General features: G+C 39.4%; 1 protein-coding gene across 2 annotated transcripts in view; it reads right to left on the bottom strand.

The window, feature by feature from the left end:
• Positions 1-834: 834 nt before the first annotated feature.
• SORCS3 (sortilin related VPS10 domain containing receptor 3) overlaps positions 835-20,035 on the bottom strand; it is a 1,013,788-nt gene continuing 994,587 nt past the window's right edge. For both annotated transcript variants that reach the window (XM_082267888.1, XM_082267889.1), the window contains 3 exons: positions 9,953-10,058; positions 6,727-6,884; positions 835-1,595 (listed from right to left, as the gene is read on the bottom strand). In XM_082267888.1, the coding sequence (XP_082124014.1) occupies positions 1,531-1,595; positions 6,727-6,884; positions 9,953-10,058 (329 nt within the window). In that variant the 3' untranslated portion in view covers positions 835-1,530. The remainder of the gene's footprint in view (positions 1,596-6,726; positions 6,885-9,952; positions 10,059-20,035) is intronic.

The following is a 20,035-nucleotide window of genomic DNA, read 5'->3' as shown; positions in this document are numbered from 1 at the left end:
CACACTGCTGTCAGAATAACAATTCTGTAAAGATTATAATTTTATACTTGTGTATACAGACTTAGAAAAAAAAAAAATAAGACATTTTAAAAGCACTGACCATGAAAGTACCATCTGAAATTTCTCATAAACTTGCAAAAAATATGCAGTGTGTTTGCCTTTATTTTCTTTGTTGTTGTTTTTTTTTCTACCAGAACCTATTAAAAATGATTTGACATTTTCCAAAAAGAACAGCCAGTCTAAAACAAAATCCATTTGCTACTAGATATTTTCAAATCTAACAGGGATTCAATGTCTTATCTCCAAATAGCCAGTGGATCTATTTAAAAAAATAAAAAATAAAAAATAAAAAATCAATATAACAATATGGATTTCTACATGAAAAAAAAAAAAAAATGTTTTTTCACAAATGTATCCAATCAGAGCACAAATTCAGCTACCGATGACCAGTGTTGGAGTTACTATTTAAAAGTGCAACACGTTACTTCTGCATGCATAAAATAATAAAACAAAAACTCTTCCCTGATTTCTTTAATAAAATGAGCAAAAATAAATATTGTACATTGTTTTCAGGTTGTTAAACAATCTCCATGACGCTGAATGATGTTTAATTGGTTTGAACTCCATTCCACCGGTATAGAAAACTGGTAGATTATTTCACAGTATTTTTATTAATTTTTTTTATTTTTTGTCACTGTTGAACACATATTATCCATTTCATACTTGGCGTAGACAAAGAAAGGTGACATCCTCCCCCGAACGCAATAACATCTTGTCAACATATCAACCTTCGGATACCAAAGGAGAGATTAGAAATTCATGTTTTCTTTTGTATTTTTAAGAGATGAAAGTTCTCAGAACAAAGTCGTGAAATGTGATTTTTTTTTTTTCCTTAGAAGCACTTGTCCAACTTCTGCAAAATAAAATATAGGGAGTCTGTACATATGTTCACATATGTTGAAGATGGCAGTGGATATTTGTCTTTGTGTAAAGCCAAGTGGACAATCAATTTGTGGCTTGAATGAAGAATGTGATTCTCCAGCTTGGATGGAGACCGTAATGAGTAACAAAATTCTGAAGGTAAAGTCGTTAAATGAAATTCCGGTCTGTTTCGGGAAAATTGGTAATAAACAACGCTGGTCACGTCAAATGAACACCTGGCTTTCCAAAAGGCCTTCAAAAAAACATCCCTGAGGTCCTTCTCATAATGAAACATTTCTCACCAGAGCAATGGAAATTAGAATCCGGGGGAATCTCCAGGATTGTTTAATGGAACAACTGAAAATAAAACTTAGTTGTCACCTCTGGCAAAACACATTATTTTACAAAGTAGAAAAAAAAAACAAAAAAAAAACAAAGCAAGTGTTAAAGTTATTTTTCAGTTTTTTTTTTTCCTTTTTTTTTTTAACGAACGCATCTCATGTACTTCCTATTTACAAATGTGGCACAGAAGGGCAGAAAATGAGAAATGGATTCCTTCCCGTAGAAAAAGAAGTCTGAATTTTGGCCCAGCTAGAAGTTTTGTCAACATTAAACACTTGTACAATTTGGAATTTCCTTTGTGCTTTCACTGTTTGCAATCGTGGATATGCTACCTGAAAAACAATAAAATAAATATGTTTAAAAAGTAAAGATCATTTTAAAAAAATGGTAAAGAATCAATGCAACGATCTGCATGCCGGTTAATGGCTTGAAAACTATTTTGCCTGTAAAAATATTTACTTTTTTCAGTCTTAAAATTAACTAGAAGAAACCTTTAAATATATTTGACATTGGTCATTTTCTAAATATGGCCCTTAACCACTTTACCCCCAGCCCTATTTCGGACACTTTTTGTTCACAAGTTAAAATCAGTATTTTTTCCTAGAAAACTACTTAGAACCCCCAAACATTATATATATTTTTTTTAGCAAAGACTCTGGAGAATAAAATGTCGGTCATTGCAAAATTTTTTGTCACGCGGTATTTGCGCAGCGGTCTTTAAAACGCCATTTTTTTGGAAAAAATTTGAAAAATCACATTTCACTAATTTTAAAAAATACTAAACAGTAAAGTTAGCCCATTTTTTTTGTATATTGTGAAAGAACATGTCACGCCGAGTAAATAGATACCAAACATGTTACGGTTTAAAATTGCGCCCCCCCGTGGGATAGCGACAAACTACGGTCAATAGAGATCTCAATCTGCGACGCTTTAAATTTATTTAACGGTTACCAGTTTTGAGTTAGAGTGTAGCTCTTTTTTTTAAATTATTGCCCACGCTCTGGCGATCGCGGCGATACCTCACATGTGTGGTTTGAACAGCGATTTCATTTGTGGCTCGACTTGCGTATACGTTTTTTTTTTGTGCGCGAGCTAACGGTGACAGGGGCGGCTAAATTTTTTTTTTTTTTTCCTATTTATTTTTTCTTTTTTTTTAACTTTATTACAGGTTTTTTAAAAAAAAAAAAAATCTGATCACTTTTATTGCTGTCACAAGCAATGTAAACATCCCTTGTGACAGCAATATGTGTGACAGGTACACTTTATGGAGGGATCGAGGGTCTAAAAGACCCTAGACCCCTTCACTACACTTCCCTGTATGCAAAACGCCAAAAACGGCATTTTTGCATACAGCCGTTTTTTAAATCTGCCGCCTTTTGCGGCACAGTAACCCGGATGTGACGTCATGGACGCCGCCTCCGGGTTACGTCATCGGAGACCCGATCGATGCCGTTTCCGGCATTCATCGGGACTCCATCCAGCCGGCGGACGTGCCGGCTGGGTGCTCGGGGCTCCCGGTGGGACGGGAGCCCCGAGCAAAGCCGCGGAAGGCGGCGGGAGGGGGGGGACGTCCCCTTCCGCCCCCCCGGGTAACGATCGAGCGGCTCCCGAGCCGCATCGATCGTTACCGACGGAAAGCCGACCGCCGGCTTCAAACAACGGTACCGGGATGATGCCTCTAGCTAGAGGCATCATCCCGGTATAACCACTCAAAGTCAGCCGACGTAGATCTACGTGGCTGGTCGTTAAGTGGTTAAAGTGTATATTATTAAGGCTTAAGGCTTAAAAAAAAAAATGATGGCAGTATTTGCAGAATGCTAAGAACATGACTTAATCTTGTGCAAATTGTTCCAATTACATTTCATAGCTCTGGTCATGCAATAGGATTCTAAATATTTTTCACTATACCTTCATTTACCAGAATGAATTACGAATTGCAATGCAATGTATTTTAAGCTATGTAACTGTTCTAACCACTTAAAATTAATAAAGGAAAAAAATCTGCGCTAGTGATTCTAAATAAAGTCATGCAGCTGAACACTAATATCTCTGATACCTACAAAATCTTATATGTAAAACAGTGCAGCGCATAAACAACCAATTTGAATAAATTAGTATACAGAATAAACACCATGATAAGCATTATACAGTGCAAAAGTGAATACAAAGTGAATAATGCCTTAAATACCATTGCTATAAACAGCTCATACAGTAAACAAACACTGGCTAGGCACACAGTTAACCCTTTGATCACCCTAGATGTTTAAGCCCTTCCCAGCTAGTGTCATTGGTACAGTGACATATTTTAACACTGATTAGTGTATTAGTGTCACTAGGGGGCGGGGGTGGTTTAAGCAAATTGTTGGTGTAACATTAGGATGAGTTTGGTTAATAGTGGCACAAATTACTACGATGACAACCATGATGGCCACATTTTTATAACAGGTTTGTGACCCAGTTCTCCTCCATGTGCCTGGGCAGCAACAGATCACCACGAATAGTGATCTATGCACAAAACATGGGTGGGCGGTGGGTAGGTATTGGGGACCGTAAACTCAACCACAGGGTTTTACAGCCCCCCAACTTTATGTGTGAATGACCCCTAAGGGTACCGCTTCTGAATGCAACTAGGGGCTCATTCACAAGTGCAGCAGGCACTGCTGCTCCTCTGAAAAGTGATCTGAGTGTGACAGGCGGTGAAGGGGCGATATGTTGCCTCCTTACCATGTAAATTAAACACAATGCATGTGATTGTGACACAGTAGTACGGCAATTAAAGGTTTAAATCAGGTGTGAGGAGGCGACACTGTACCCCTCCCATGTTGTTCAGGTAGATCTCCAACTCTTTTAGGTTGCCTACTATCCATCTGCCTATTTATAGTATCAATCTATCTATAGTTTCCATCCATCCATTCCCCTACAGCCATGGCCAAATTTCTGTCAGATAATGCACCACTTCACCCAGAAAAGTGTTGCAATTACAAATGTTTAGGCATTTTCATTTTTATTTATTTATTTATTTGTATTGGTATGACACAAGAAAAAGTGGAGAAACAAAAAGCCAAATCTGACACATTCCACACAAAACTCCAAAAATGGACTGGACAAAATTATCAGCACCTTCTCAAAATTGTAAGAAATAATTGCATTCCAAGTTTGTGATGCTCCTGTAGTTTGTAATGAAACTCACCAGTATCAATTACCAGGTGCTAGCAATATAGAAATCACACCTCCAACCAGTTAAAATGGTGAAAAATGTACTCAGCCTTTCAGTTGTGTCTCTTTGTCTGCCACACGGAGCATGGAGAAGAGAAAGAGCAGCAAATATTTGTCTGAGGACTTGAGAACGAAAAATTGTGAAAAAGCATGGACAATCACAAGGTTATAAGTCCATCTCCAGAGATCTTAATGTTCATGTGTCCACTGTGCGCAACATTGTCAAGAAGTTTACAGCCCATATCATTGTAGCTAAACTCCCTGGACGTGGACGAAAGAGAAAAATTGATCAAGGATTACAACAAAAGATTTTTTGAAATGTGGATAAAGAACCTCGATCAACTTCCAGACAAATTTAAGCTGACCTGCAGGCACAGGGTACAACTGTACATTGCCATCTGAATGAAAAGGGACGCTATGGTAGGAGATTCAGGAAACCCCAGAAACACAGACACAGAAACATAAAAAGCCAGATTGAAGTTTGCCAAAACTTATCTGAGGAAGCCAAAATCCCTTTGGGAGAATGTGCTGTGGACAGGCGAAACAAAATTACAGCTTTTTGGTAAAGCCCATCATTCCACTGTTTTCATAAAAAGAAATAAGGCCTTTAAAGGAAAGAATACAGTTCCTACAGTCAAACATGGTTAAAGTTCTCTCACATTTTGGGGTTGCTTTGCTGCTCCAGACACTGAATGTCTTGACTGTGTGCATGGCATTATGAAAATCTGAAGACTATTAAAGAATTTGGGGGTGCAATGTAGGGCCCAGTTTCAGAAAGTTGGGTCTCCGTCAGAGGTCATGGGTCTTACAGCAGGACAAAGCGCACGTCAAAAGGCACCCAGAAATAGTTTAAGATAAAGCCCCGAAGAGTACTGAACTGCGCAGCAATGAGTTCAAATCTAAAGCCTTTAGAGCACTTGCAGAGAGATCTCAAAACAGCAATTGGGAAAAGGAACCCTTCCAATATGAGAGACCTGGAGCAGTTGGCAAAAAGAAGAGTGGTCCAAGATTCCAGTAGAGAGGTATAAGAAACTCATTGATGGTTACTGGAAGCGATTGATCTCAGTTATTTTTTCCAAGGGGCGTGCTACCAAATATTAAATTGAGGGTGCCAATAATTTTTTTCTCCATTTGTTTGTGTCATACCAATACAAACAAAAGAAATAAACATGAGAATGCCTAAACATTCAATTCAATTCAACATTGTCTCAATGTTGTCTCAATATGCTGCTCACCTATTGCACATTCTACACCTGTCAAAGTCCCCTTTCTTTTATTGAGTTGGGCTTAGTTTCCTTTGGCTCCTTAGTGGAATTTCAAAAAACCCCTTCTTTTTAGTTATAAATGCCTAAACATTTGTAATTGCAACAATTTTCTGGGTGGTGCATTACCTGACAGAAATGCAGGGGTGCCAATATTTTTGGCCATGACTGTACCTATACTATCTATCCAACCATCTATCTATCCATCTATAGCCAAATATTAGCCTTTGATTTTAATTATCCAAAGGATTTAAAGAAACACCTATGACTCAGAGGATGGTGAGATGCTGTTGCGGATCTTTTCAATTCATAATTATTGTAATTTGTTACCATTTTATGGTGATTATATATCTACGTATTTCGGTCATTATTACCCTCTGTGAAGGCTTTGAAGCTAGCCCGCAGAGCTCACTACTTGAGTTTCCTGTGATTGTCATAAAACCCATCACATAAAATCATCCTATTGTATTTTAATAGAAAAATATCCTTTTTTTTATGCAGCAAATTACACTTCAGTTCTTTAGAACATCTTCACAGAAACATCCATTTACGCTCTCTGATTTAATAGGATTTAAATGTTCTTAATGCCATGAAGTGCAAAGCCGCCCCGAATATTTAAGACGCACGATCATTGTGCAAATGCAACTGGTAATCAAATGTGCCATTGCTTTGAACCCTATCACCGTGCGTGTTTGAAAAATACATTAACGCAATGACAAGGTAATATTGCTTGCAACATCTACATCGGCTCAGAGGTCAAAGAAAAGCAGCGCTCTCGCGGAGAGGGAGTGGATGCCTCTCGGTGTTCTCCGGCACGGCCAAATGATGTGGAACCCATTCATTAAAATACTGTCATGGACGTTTTGCGACTTGGCTTTATATCTGATTAAATGACTGGCTACACATTGCTGAGCAATTATTTTCCATCAGAGTAACACGCCGGGGTTCAGGATGCTTCGTGGAAGCAGTTGTGCATTGAAATTACCGATAACTCGTGTGTCCAGTTCCTTATCCGCCAGCTCCTCCTCCGTGAAGTTGCTGAGCGATATTTTGGGTGCGTTGTCATTTTGACTGACGGAGCCAATCATTTCTTGTTCTTTGTCATGCTGAACCTGCGCGTAAATGTTAATCCATGGGATTTTCCTGAAGGTAAAAAGAGGTTTGCATTGTAAAAAGAAAACTATACATTTTAGGTCTGTTTTACATTTTTTTGAGTGTTTGTCAAAGCCAAAAATGTTTTTTTCATGTTTTGGATAGAGTGGGGAAGGATTAGAACTGTTGGCTTTTTTCTGTTGTCCGGGGCTCCAATAAAGGAAAATTTTGGTAAGAATTTGATGCAGTTTTCTGTTTTCCTTGCACCAACATGGCTGCATACAAACCAATAAAACAAAGGGGAACAGCACTTTCTTAAAAGAGAAGCATGGGATTTTTTTTCCCAATCGTACTTACCTAGGTGGATGCCGCATCAGCTCAATGCTGCATCTGTCCCCTGCTGGCTCTAACACTGAGAACGGAGTGATCTAACAACACCGACTGCTCGATTCCCACAGCTCCCTGAGCAGAGAACTGGTGACACTGGAGCACTGGGGGGCAGGAGGGGCCGGCTCAGGCTCTCAGCGGCTCGCTGAGAGGCTGAGATGGGTGCCGGTCTAGGCATGTGGGCAGATCCCGACCATATGTTCAGGATCTTGCCCGAGCCTGGACCGGCTCTGTGACGTAAGCCCTCAGTGGGCTTCAGCCCACTGTTAGCTGAAAACCGGTCACGGGAGTGAAAAATTAACTGCACTCCTGTGATCCATAGGAGAAAAAAACTTTGGCTGTACTCCTCTTCCTTTAAAAGGTAATAAACGATGATACAGTATCTCACAAAAGTGAGTACACCCCTCACATTTTTGTAAATATTTTATTATATCTTTTCATGTGACAACACTGAAGAAATTACACTTTGCTACAATGTAAAGTAGTGAGTGTACAGCTTGTATAACAGTGTAAATTTGCTGTCCCCTCAAAATAACTCAACACACAGCCATTAATGTCTAAACCACTGGAAACAAAAGTGAGTACACCCCCAAGTGACAATGTCCAAATTGGGCCCGATTAGCCATTTTCCCTCCCCAGTGTCATGTGACTTGTTAGTGTTATAAGGTTTCAGGTGTGAATGGGGAGCAGGTGTGGTTAATTTGGTGTTATCGCTCTCACGCTCTCATACTGGTCACTGGAAGTTCAACATGGCACCTCCTGGCAAAGAACCCTCTGAGGATCTTAAAAAAAGAATTGTTGCTCTACATAAAGATGGCCTAGGCTATAAGAAGATTGTCAAGACCCTGAAACTGAGCTGCAGTACGGTGGCCAAGACCATACAGCGGTTTAACAGGACAGGTTCCACTCAGAACAGGCCTCCCCATGGTTGACCAAAGAAGTTGAGTGCACATGCTCAGCGTCATATCCACAGGTTGTCTTTGGGAAATAGACGTATGAGTGCTGCCAGCATCGCTGCAGAGGTTATAGGGGTGGGTGGTCAGCCTGTTAGTGCTCAGATCATACGCCACACACTGCATCAAATTGGTCTGCATGGCTGTCATCCCAGAAGGAAGCCTCTTCTAAAGATGAAGCACAAGAAAGTCTGCAGTTTGCTGAAGACAAACAGACTAAGGACAAGGATTACTGGAACGATGTCCTGTGGTCTGATGAGACCAAAATATACGTATTTGGTCCAGATGGTGTCAAGCGTGTGTGGCGACAACCAGGTGAAGAGTACAAAGACAAGTGTGTCTTACCTACAGTCAAGCATGGTGGTGGGAGTGCCATGGCCTGTGGCTGCATGAGTGCAGGCCAAGCATGTCTCCAGACCTAAACCCTATTGAGCATCTGTGGGGCATCCTCGAATGAAAGGTGGAGAAGCGCAAGGTCTCTAACATCCACCAGCTCTGTCATGTCATCATGGAGGTGTGGAAGAGGATTTCAGTGACAAGCTCTGGTGAACTCCATGCCCAGGAGGGTTAAGGCAGTGCTGGAAAGTAATGGTGGCCACACAAAATATTGACACTTTAGGCCCAATTTGGAGTTTTCACTTGGGGGTGTACTCACTTTTGTTGCCAGCGGTTTAGACATTTATGGCTGTGTGTTGAGTTATTTTGAGGGGACAGCAAATGTACACTGTTATACAAGCTGTACACTCACTACTTTACATTGTAGCAAAGTGTCATTTCTTCAGTGTTGTCACATGAACAGATAGAATAAAATATTTACAAAAATGTGAGGGGTGTACTCACTTGTGTGAGATACTGTATATGTGCAAAAATTTGTGACTGTAGCAATTTTTAAACTACATGGGACTTATATGCTTTGGGTTTTTTTTTGTTGTTTTTTAAGGTCACAAATATGTGTACAGTATATAACTGCAGAGTTGTATCTTTAAAGGTTGATAACTTTTGCAGTCAAAACACTTCCCCCAAATTTTCACTACGTTACATACTTGCCCCTGCCTGAGCATAACATTTATTACAACCCTGACAATGTAACAACTCATTACACAAAGATCAGACCCCTGCTGCCTCTCACTCTGTGACCATAAAGTGTAAGAATCTATTACAGCCAAGTCAAATTATTGACTCAGCTCAGTGACTTGTCAGACAGTCACAATGGGCAGTCTGAGTGAGCGATCACTGGTGAAGATGAGAACGAAGAAATGTCTTCCTTCTGCCTGCAGTAAATGTAGATAAGATAATTTTCCCAGGATTCTCTTTTTCATAGACTTTTTTTTTGGGCAGAATAACTTGACCGGTACTCAAGGAATGCTTTTTTAGCAGCCAACATTTTATTTTCATTATGGTGTTGTTATACATTGTTAGGAATTTATTCACACAAACTTGAAAAGCTACCAACAATTCTAGTTTAATGGAAAATGTGTGCCTATTTGAACACAAGCATCCAAAGTTGCTCCCATGGTTTGAGTCGGGACTAAATAAGGATGGGGCTAAACCAGAGCCCAACAAGGTAAAGTATATTCTTGAAGCTGAGGCACAGCAAACAGGTTCCTAATCCAGTGCTCTGTATAAGCTCCACCCCTGCTTAGTTTCAATGAAAAGCTCCACCCCCTTCAAAAGCACAGCCCCACCTACACTTGCACAATTCCCATATAATGTCTGCAGGTGCAGGGGGATTAATGAGTTCATTGGGAGTCAGTATAAACAAACTTCATTTCACCTTACCTCTTGAACTTGTAGATTAAAAAAACAGCTAAACCCACAAACACGACTGAAAGAAGCATCAGCATCGCCGAACTGCTGTGACTGGCACTATTGTCCACTAGGGGTGCTGGGGAAAAAAAAACAAAATATGATAAAAATTCTTCTCAATTTTTTTTTTTTTTTGTGGCAATTTACACATTTAAATCTTTCACTATTCACCATTCCTATAATATTGTTGAAATTAAAACGTTAAGTTTCATTCATTGAGCTGCTTAGGCAAAATGAGCTTAAAAAAGGTCTGTTTTTTCGGAGGGTGTAATCAGAGCAGTTTAGTTTCTTTCATTAAGTGTTCTTTTATTGTTTTCTTTTTTTCCCTTTTGTATGTAAGTATTTGTTCATTTGTTCTACCTCTTGTTTTTCCTTGTTTTTACTTTTTATAAAAATACAAAATTTTACTAAAATGTTGTTTTTTGCAAAAATTATTGGGAGTTGAAAATCCACAATTCTGCTTATCAATAATCACCAATAGAATGTAAATTTGCCAGCTTTTTGTTTTTTTACTACCACTGTTTAACCACTTCAGCTCCAGAAGGTTTTTACCCCCTTAATGACCAGGCCATTTTTTGCGATTCGGCACTGCATTACTTTACCTAACAATTGCACGGTCGTGCAACGCTGTACCCAATTACAATCAATGTCATTTTTTCCCACAAATAGAGCTTTCTTTTGGTAATATTTGATCACCTCTGCAGTTTTTAGATTTTGTGCTTTAAGCAAAAAAAAAGAGCAACAATTTTGAAAAAAAAAAAAAACACAATATTTTTTACTTTCTGTTATAAAACATTCCCAATATTTTTTTTTTAAATCACATTTTTTTATCAGTTTAGACCAATTTGTATTCTGCTACATATTTTTGGTAAAAAAAAAATCCCAAAAAGCGTATATTAATTGGTTTGCGCAAAAGTTATAGCGTCTACAAACTATGGGATAGATTTTTGGACTTTTTTTTTTTGTTTTTATTAGTATTATTGCGGCAACCAGTGATTTTTAGCGGGACTGTGACAAATCTGACGCTAAGTGACACTTTTTGGGGACCAGTGACACCAATTCAGTGATTTGTGCTAAATAATATGCACTGTTACTGTATAAATGACACTGGCAGGGAAGGGGTTAACACGGGGGGATGATCAAAGGGGTTAACTGTGAGCCTAACTGTGCTTACTAACTGTGGGGGGGGGCTCTGTGAAAGGCACACAGAGATCCGGGTTTCAGCTTAGCTAAGACACACAATCTCACTATGCCTGTCTGACAGGAGAGCCGCCTGCTTTGTTTATATAGGAAGGCGGCTCTCCTGTCAGTTTCCCGAAGATCGTGGGAGGTTAGCGGCGATTGTGTCCACTGCTCCCGCGGTCTGGCTCCCGCTGTGCTCAATCACAGTGGGAGCGCGGCTCGGGGGGCTCACGAGTGCCGCCGAGACCGCGTGCACTTGATCACGTAGATCTACATGATTATGCACAGCCGAGCCGCCCTGCCGCAGTAAATCTGCGTTGGGTGGTCGGTAGGTGGTTAATTTTTCAACAAAGCTTAAGTGCTCAATGAGCGTCAACATCCCATCAAACTCCGGCTCCTTGGCTTAATCACTGTCTTTGTTGTTTTCTTTTAGTAAACAAAGAAAAATTACATAATATAATGAGGCTAAAGAGTAGACATTTTTTGGCACACAAACAGATGTAGGGTGGGTGAAAGGAGCTTCAGCAATAATCAGAGGCCATTTAAAGCCCATTGTACTCCTAAACTTACTTACTCAATGGAAATTGACAAATATTTCCGAGCTTTTGCCAATGTTTTAAAGAACAACAAACTCTCAATTAGGTTTATCTCTAAACACCAACCACACTTAATTGCTTAAATTGTATCTGATTGGCAGCTTTGAAAAAAAATGTTAGCACTGATGCTATTTTTTTGTCTTTTACTGTACGAGGCAGTTAGTGTTTTCCAGGAACAGCAAAATAACAGACAAAAGGTAGAAGAATGGACTGGTGCAGTTCAGAAACATTTAATAAAAATAATATTTGGGGTATGATAGCCTATTATGCATCAAAACATGGCAATAAATGTCATCCATATATGAAATGCCTTGCCCAACCAGAGAGAACTCTCTCTGTAAATAATCCTTAAAATAAAAAATAAAATGATAAACAAAATGAACTAGTTTGAAGTAGTCTATGTTCTCTATATTATAGAAATATAATAATACAGCACTTGCAAATCAAAACATATAATCATACAACATAATGTGCTTAAAAAATATAAAAAAACATATTAAAAAATATATAAAAAATTCTCATATATGGTGCTCGGTGCTCCAAAATCCACAAAAGTGCTGAAGTGCTTCATGTAAACATGCGGTGAAGTGTGCCACACTCCCCTCTCGTATCCCCACTCACCAGAGCAAATGGACCCACAGCTTTTCAGTCTGGGGGTCAACCAAGCTTGTATGTGGTGATGTTGATTCCAGGCATCTAAATCGGGTCTCACCAATATTACTCTTGGGGCAGCTTTAGTGTCCTCCAGGCTCAATAAAACAAAATGGTACTCATATTGAAGTACTGTAAAATTATATTTGTTTGTGCAAATGCAAAACAACTTACAAAATTGTAGATAAAAACGGCATAAAACAAACATGAGGCTCTTCCGGGTTCGCCTGGATGATGCCCTGGAGGAAGGGTCTAACGCGTTGATGTATTTCCGGTTTCGTTAACCAACGACGTCACTTACATTCTTTCTCGAAACGCAAGCTGAGCAGCTGCAACCTGGGAGAGCATCGTGGTTGTTTTATGCCCATTTTTACTTACAATTTCGTAAGTTGTTTTGCATTTGCGCAAATAAATATCATTTTACAGTACTTCACTATGAGTACCATTTTGTTTTATTGAGCCTGGAGGACACTAAAGGCGCCCCAAGAGTGATATTGCTGAGACCCAATTTAGACACCTAGAGGCTTGGTAGCCACAAGACCACATACAACCTTTGTTGACCCCCAGACTGAAAAGCTGTGGGTCCATTCGCTCTGGTGAGTGGGGATACAAGACGGGAGTGTGGCACACTTCACAGCATGTTTATATGAGAATTTCTGAAACACTTTGTATATGTTTTTTTATATTTATATTTTTTGAGCATATTATGTTATATGATTATATTTTTTGATTTGCATGCGCTGTATTATTATAATTGTATTTTTTGAGGTGTATTTAGCACTGGGTGGAGAGCAGCTGCAGATATTTTGGAATCACACACACACACACACACATAGCGCAAGTATTTATATGTTTTTTGCATTTATGTTCTCTATATGCATTTCAAGGTTTGATTTTTAATTTTACCTGCAATGTACGTTTATATTTCTGCAATGTATTTAGGCCACCTAGAGCAGCTGTTCTAAAGCACAGAACTGTGGCCAACTGGTGGGCTGCTTCCTCCCTTCTTCTGAGCTCCCAACCAGTTGCAGGTTCCTTAACCATCCACAGTGCCTCCCATATTCCATAGTGGCCCAAAGTGCCCCCAGGTCCCCTGAGAGCTCTCAGGCTCCCCAGTTTCTCCCAGCCTCCCACAGTGCCACTCATGCCCCCAGCCAATTGCAGAGCCTCCAGTCCTCCATAGTGCCCAACCTACAACACTGTCCCGCAAAGTCCCCCAACCTCCCATAGTGCTCCTCAGCCTCCATCAGAAACCTCATTCCCTACAGAGCCACCAAGTCAGCTGCAAATCCCCTAATCCACTCCAAAACCTCCATCCCCCTGACAGATACACCCAACCCCATCCAGAGCCTTCCAGCATTTCAATACATGTTTTACATTCAAACACTACAATATAATCTGGGTCAATTCATATTTTTATTGTTATTCTTTACTATTGAGGCATGGAATGTTTTGGAATTTACCGGGCCCTGGTTGCAAAAAGGTTGAGAACCTCGGACCTAGAGGGCGGTTATTCAAAAAATCAAATACAATACATTCTTCACACATTTTACTGCTATCATGTTTCATTATTTGAAGTCACTAAAGTGTGAGGATTACTGCAATATCATTTATTATGAATGGACGTTTGATGGATGCACCGATTTATGCTCTTGGAGCAATTTGTGTTAATGTCATATTGTATATTCATGATATATAAGACTATGGTCTTTTGTTGTTTTGACCTACCATGTCCCATGATGTGTTTCCTTTATTTATTTATTTTCACGCTTATCCAATTTGTATGAAACCTCCATGTGATTTGCTTGTCCAAGTGAAATTTTATTAAAAATAGAATTAAATATAATTTATTATGAAAAAAAAAATGTATCCTAGCTAATAAGGAAACAATTGGGTAGTCTTAGATCCGGGTCAATTCATACTTTGCTTTGTGAGTATAAACTTTACAATACATTCTTCACACATTTTACTTTTATCATGTTTCATTATTTGGAGCCACCAAAGTGTGAAGATTACTACAATATAATTAATTATGAATAGATGTTTTATGGGTGCACCGATTTCTGCTCTTGGAGCATATTAATTTGTGGCAATGTCATACTGTATATTCATGATGCTATGGTCTTATGTTGTTATGACCTACCATGTCCCATGATGCGTTTCCTTTATTTATTTTTTTACGCTTTATCCAATGTGTAGGACACCTCCATGTGATTTGTTTCGCTATGTGAAAGTTTATTAAAAATACAATTAAACATAATTTATTATGAAAATAAAATATATCCTAGCTAATATGGAACAGTTGGCCAGTCTTAGACCCAGGTCAATTCATACTTTGCTTTGTGAGTATAAACTTTATTTTTTTCTGTTGGAAGGTTTTGGAAAAATTTACTGGGTCCTGGTTTCAAAAAGATTGAGAACCTCTGACCTAGACGGTGGTTATTCCAAAAAATTAAATACAATACATTTTTCACAGATTTTACTGCTATCATGCTTAATTATTTGGAACCACTAAAGCGTGAGGAAGGATTACTACAATATAATTAATTATGAAAAGATGTTTTATGGGTGCACTGATTTCTGCTCTTGGAGCATATTAATTTGTGGTAATGTAATACTGTATATTCATGACGCTATGGTCTTATGTTGTTATGATCTACCATGTCCCATGATGCATTTCCTTTATTTATTTTTTTACGATTTATCCATGTGATTTTTTTCTCTATGTAAAAGTTTAATAAAAATAAAATTAAACATAATTTATTATGAAATTAAAATATATCCTAGCTAATATGGAACAGTTGGCCAGTTTTAGATCCGGGTCAATTCATACTTTGCTTTGTGAGTATAAACCTTATTTTTTTTTCTGTTGGAAGGTTTTGGAAAAATTTACTGGGTCCTGGTTTCAAAAAGATTGAGAACCTCTGACCTAGAGGGTGCTTATTCAAAAAAATCGAATAAAACACATTTTTCACAAATTTTACGGCTATCATGTTTCATTATTTGGAGCCACTAAAGTGTGAGCATTACTACAAAATAATTGATTATAAATAGATGTTTTATGGGTGCACCGATTTCTGCTCTTGGAGCATATTAATTTGTGTTAATGTCATACTGTATATTCTTGATGCTATGGTCTTATGTTGTTATGCCCTACCATGTCCCATGATGCGTTTCCTTTTTTTTTTTTTTTTTTTTTTTTTTTAAGCTTTATCCAATGTGTATGACTCCTCCATGTGATTTGTTTCTCTTTGTGTAAGTTTAATAAAAATAAAATTAAAAATAATTTATTATGAAAATAAAATATATCCTAGCTAATATGGAACAGTTGGCCAGTATTAGATCCGGGTCAATTCATACTTTGCTTTGTGAGTATAAACTTTATTTTTTTTTTCTGTTGGAAGGTTTTGGAAAAATTGACTGGGTCCTGGTTTCAAAAAGTTTAAGAACCTCTGACCTAGAGGGTGGTTATTCAAAAAAATCAAATACAACACATTTTTTACAGATTTTACTGCTATCATGTTTCATTATTTGGAACCACTAAAGTGTGAGGATTACTACAATATAATTAATTATGAATAGATGTTTTATGGGTGCACCAAATTCTGCTCTTGGAGCATATTCATTAGTGTTAATGTCATACTGTATATTCTTGATGCTATGGTCTTATGTTGTTATGATCTACCATGTCCCATGATGCGTTTCCTTTATTTATTTTTTTACGATTTATCCATGTGATTTTTTTCTCTATGTAAAAGTTTAATAAAAATAAAATTAAACATAATTTATTATGAAAATAAAATAAATCATAGCTAATATGGAACAGTTGGCCAGTCTTAGATCCGGGTCAATTCATACTTTGCTTTGTGAGTGTAAACTTTATTTTTTTCTGTTGGAAGGTTTTGGAAAAATTGACTGGGTCCTGGTTTCAAAAGGTTTGAGAACCTCTGACCTAGAGGGTGGTCATTCAAAAAAAATCAAATATGATACACAGATTTTTTTCTGCTGTCACATTTCATTATTTGGATGAGAATACTACAATATAAATGATTGTGAAAATAAAAAATGTTCCGGCTAATATGGAATAGTTGGCCCGTCTTTGATCTGGGTCAATCCTGATGTGTCCAATACAGTCCCCTAAGTACAGGTAAGCATGAAAGCTTACACAAACTACATTTTTTATTTTTTTTTTTAAAAGCTGCACTGCCGAGATTAAAAAACGAAACTTGTCTTAGTTAAATCACTTACTCTTTCTCAGAAAATAAAAAGAAAAGAAAGAAAAAAGATTTATACTGAGGCGCCCGGAGAACAATATTGAAATTTGATACGTATGCAAAATTCAGCAGAAAAAAAAGCTTAAATATGTGCAGAAGGTAGGAAAAATGTTCTTTTTATGCAGAAAAGAATAATAAAATTAGCATGCCAGCATGATAAAGAATCTACTTATTGTTTAGCAAAAAAATTCACTTCTAAGGCAAGTAAATATTTTATCAGCCGGAGCTGCCCTGAAGCTGAAAGACAGTCCGCATGTCAGTTTATTCCTGTAAATCACAATTCGTGATTTATCAAGGTGACAGAATAACAAGCAATATATAAAAATAGATATTTATTTTTTCTCTTTTTAGGTTCCCGTTCTTTTCAAAAAGTTCCCAGAAATTGAAGTGGATACATTGTGTGTAAACACATCAATGGGGAAAAATATGATTATTAAATGGGGAAGGTATTTTCTGATTAACCACTTTAATACAGGGCACTTCCCTCCCTTCCCGCCCAGGCCAATTTTCCCCTTTTAGCGCTGTTGCATTTTGAATGACAATTGCGCGGTCATGCAACACTGTACTTACACCAAATTTATATCATTTCCCCCCCACAAATAGAGCTTTCTTTTGGTGGTATTTGATCACCTGTGCGATTTTTACTTTTTGCTAAACAAATAAAAAAAGACAGAAAAGTTTGAAAAAAAAAAAAGTTTTTTTGTTTATGTTATACAATTTTGTAAATAAGTAAGTTTTTTCCTGCACTGATGAGCACTGATGAGACTGCACTGACAGGCACTGATGAGGAGGCAATGATGGGGTGGCACTGATGGGGTGGCACTGATGGGGTGGCACTGATAGGCGGCACTGATAGGCACTGATATGTGGCACTGATAGGTAGCACTGATATGCAGCATTGGTGGGCACTGATAGGCGACACTGCTGGGCACTGATAGGCGGCATTGATGGGCACTGATAGGTGGCACTGACGGGCACTGATAGGCGGCACTGATGGGCACTAATGGGCACTGATAGGCAGCACTGGTGGGCACTGATGGGCGGCACTGATCGGCACTGATGGGCGGCACTGATGGGCACTGATGGGCACTGATAGGCGGCACTGGTGGGCAATAATGGGCACTGGTGGGCGACACTAAAGGATGGCAATGATGGGCACTTGTGGGCAGCACTGAAAGGGAGGACACTAGTGGGCATCACTGATGGGGAGGGCAATAGGGGGCTCCCTGAGCCCTGATCGCCATCCCTGGTGGCCATAGTGGGCATCCCTGGGGTCATAGTGGGCATCCCTGGGGTCATAGTGGGCATCCCTGGTGGATCTAGTGGCATCCCCCCCCCGAGGGTCTACACTGGTAATCAATGATCTGATTACCAGTGCCGACCCCCCCCCTGTCAGGGGAGCCGCCGATCGGCGCTCCTTTACTCGTGCCTGTCAGGCACGAACTAAGGAAAGCCGATCAACGGCTGTTCCTGTTTTACTATGTGACCAGCCGTGATTGGACACGGCTGATCACATGGTAAAGAGCCTCCGTCAGAGGCTCTTTACCGAGATCGGAGATGCAGGGTGTCAGACTGACACCTCGCATCACCGATCGCCGCTCTGCTCGCCCCCGGGGGGCGCCCAGAGCGGTGTTATCCTGCCGCCGTCATATGACGTCCGGTCAGGATAACACAACCACATTCCCGCCGTCATTTTGTAATAGGGTGGGCGGGAAGTGGTTAAAGAGAACCTCTAATAAAGTCCCCCAAACCCTGCTTGAAACGACACAAGGTGAAACAGTTACCACAAAGCTGATCTTATCTTGGGGGTAATTGTGCAGTGTTGCATCCCATGTACATATAACTAACAGTTTTTCGGAACCAACAGATTCCATTAAAAAAATTAATTTTATTTAATTTTAACAGATTCCATAAAAATTTTAATTAATTTTTAAAGTGATTGTTTAGGGTTGTTTAGGGGCTCAGGGTTTTATGAATGAAGATAAAAAAACATCTGTGCGCAGCACCCCTGCGGCTCTCTCAAATCCTTACCTGAGCCCAACTTGATGCAGCAATGTGCATGAGAGCAGTGGCTCTCCCGGGCCATTGGCTCCCACTACTGACAATCACAGCCAGTGAACCAATAAGGAGAGAGTTGGGCAGGGCCAGGCCATGCTCCAAGTGCGAATAGATACACAGAGCAGTGGCTCATCGGCGAGCCTGCTCTGATGCCCCCATAGCAAGCTGTTTGCAATAGGGACAATCAGGAGGAGGGAGGGGCCAGGAGCGCCAGGGGGTTTCCTGAGAAGAGGAGAATCGGGGCTGCTCTGTGCAAAACCATTACACAGAGCAGATAGGTATGACATATTTGTTATTTTAAAAAAATAATCTGACAATATCACTTGAAAGGCTCTGTACAAAGAAAGGCAGTAGAAACACAATGAAGAAAATAAAATACACAAAGTTTAATAATTACAGTTGTTTGATAAATCCATACATAATTATATTTGTGATCCCTCCAAATCATTTGCAATAGCATCATATTTGCATTTAAGGGGGCCAGGTACAGTCCATGTTTTATAGAAATGTATGGGTTTTGTTTTTTTTGTAGAATCATACTTACCTAGGTGGATGAAGCATCTATCCCACGACTGCTCTAAGACTGAGAACTGAGTGATAAGACATCGCCCGGTTCTCACAGCTCTCTGCCCAGCCCCCCCGTGCTCACTGGAGAGCTGGAGTGGCCGGCTCGCCGAGAGGCTGAGCTGGGTGCCAGTCCAGGCAAGTGGGTGGATCCCAACCATATGGTCACAATCTTTCCCAAACCTGGACCGACCCTGACATCAGCAGACAGTGAGCTTTAAAAAAACAAAAACTGCTGTGTTAATGCTATCGACAGACTAAATCATACAAGTAATATTTTGATGTTGTTCATAGTTCCACTTTAAGGGTTAGGTACAGAAAAAGTTGAGCTTTTACAAAAAAATATATATATATAAAATAAAAATAATAATAAATAAAATAAAACAAAATGTGCATTTAATAATTTTGCATTAGAGCCTTCAGAGCATTGCAGCCATTATCAGTGCAATGCACAAGCTCCTGCAGACTTTTCCTCCTGCCCCCGTGTCCTTACAAAGTTATGGATCTGCTATTATGGGGCTGGAGGAATAAATCAATAGATTACAAGTGCTGTGCTGGGACCACACCTGTGCTTCTTTGAGATCTATGAGTCCCTCTGCTGCAGTGCCACTTGTAGTCTTCCATTCGTGAATGGATGATGCACCTGGCTGGGCAAAGTCAAAGAAGAAGCCTGTGGGGGAGGAGCACCCCATGGTATAGGTTGGGGGGAGGAGTATAGTTGCTGGGGGGGG

This window comes from Pelophylax lessonae (genome assembly GCF_965119305.1).
Source record: "Pelophylax lessonae genome assembly, chromosome: 9".
Taxonomy (NCBI): domain Eukaryota; kingdom Metazoa; phylum Chordata; class Amphibia; order Anura; family Ranidae; genus Pelophylax; species Pelophylax lessonae.
Note: the sequence above shows the minus strand (reverse complement) of the source record. Positions and strands in the feature narration are given on the sequence as shown.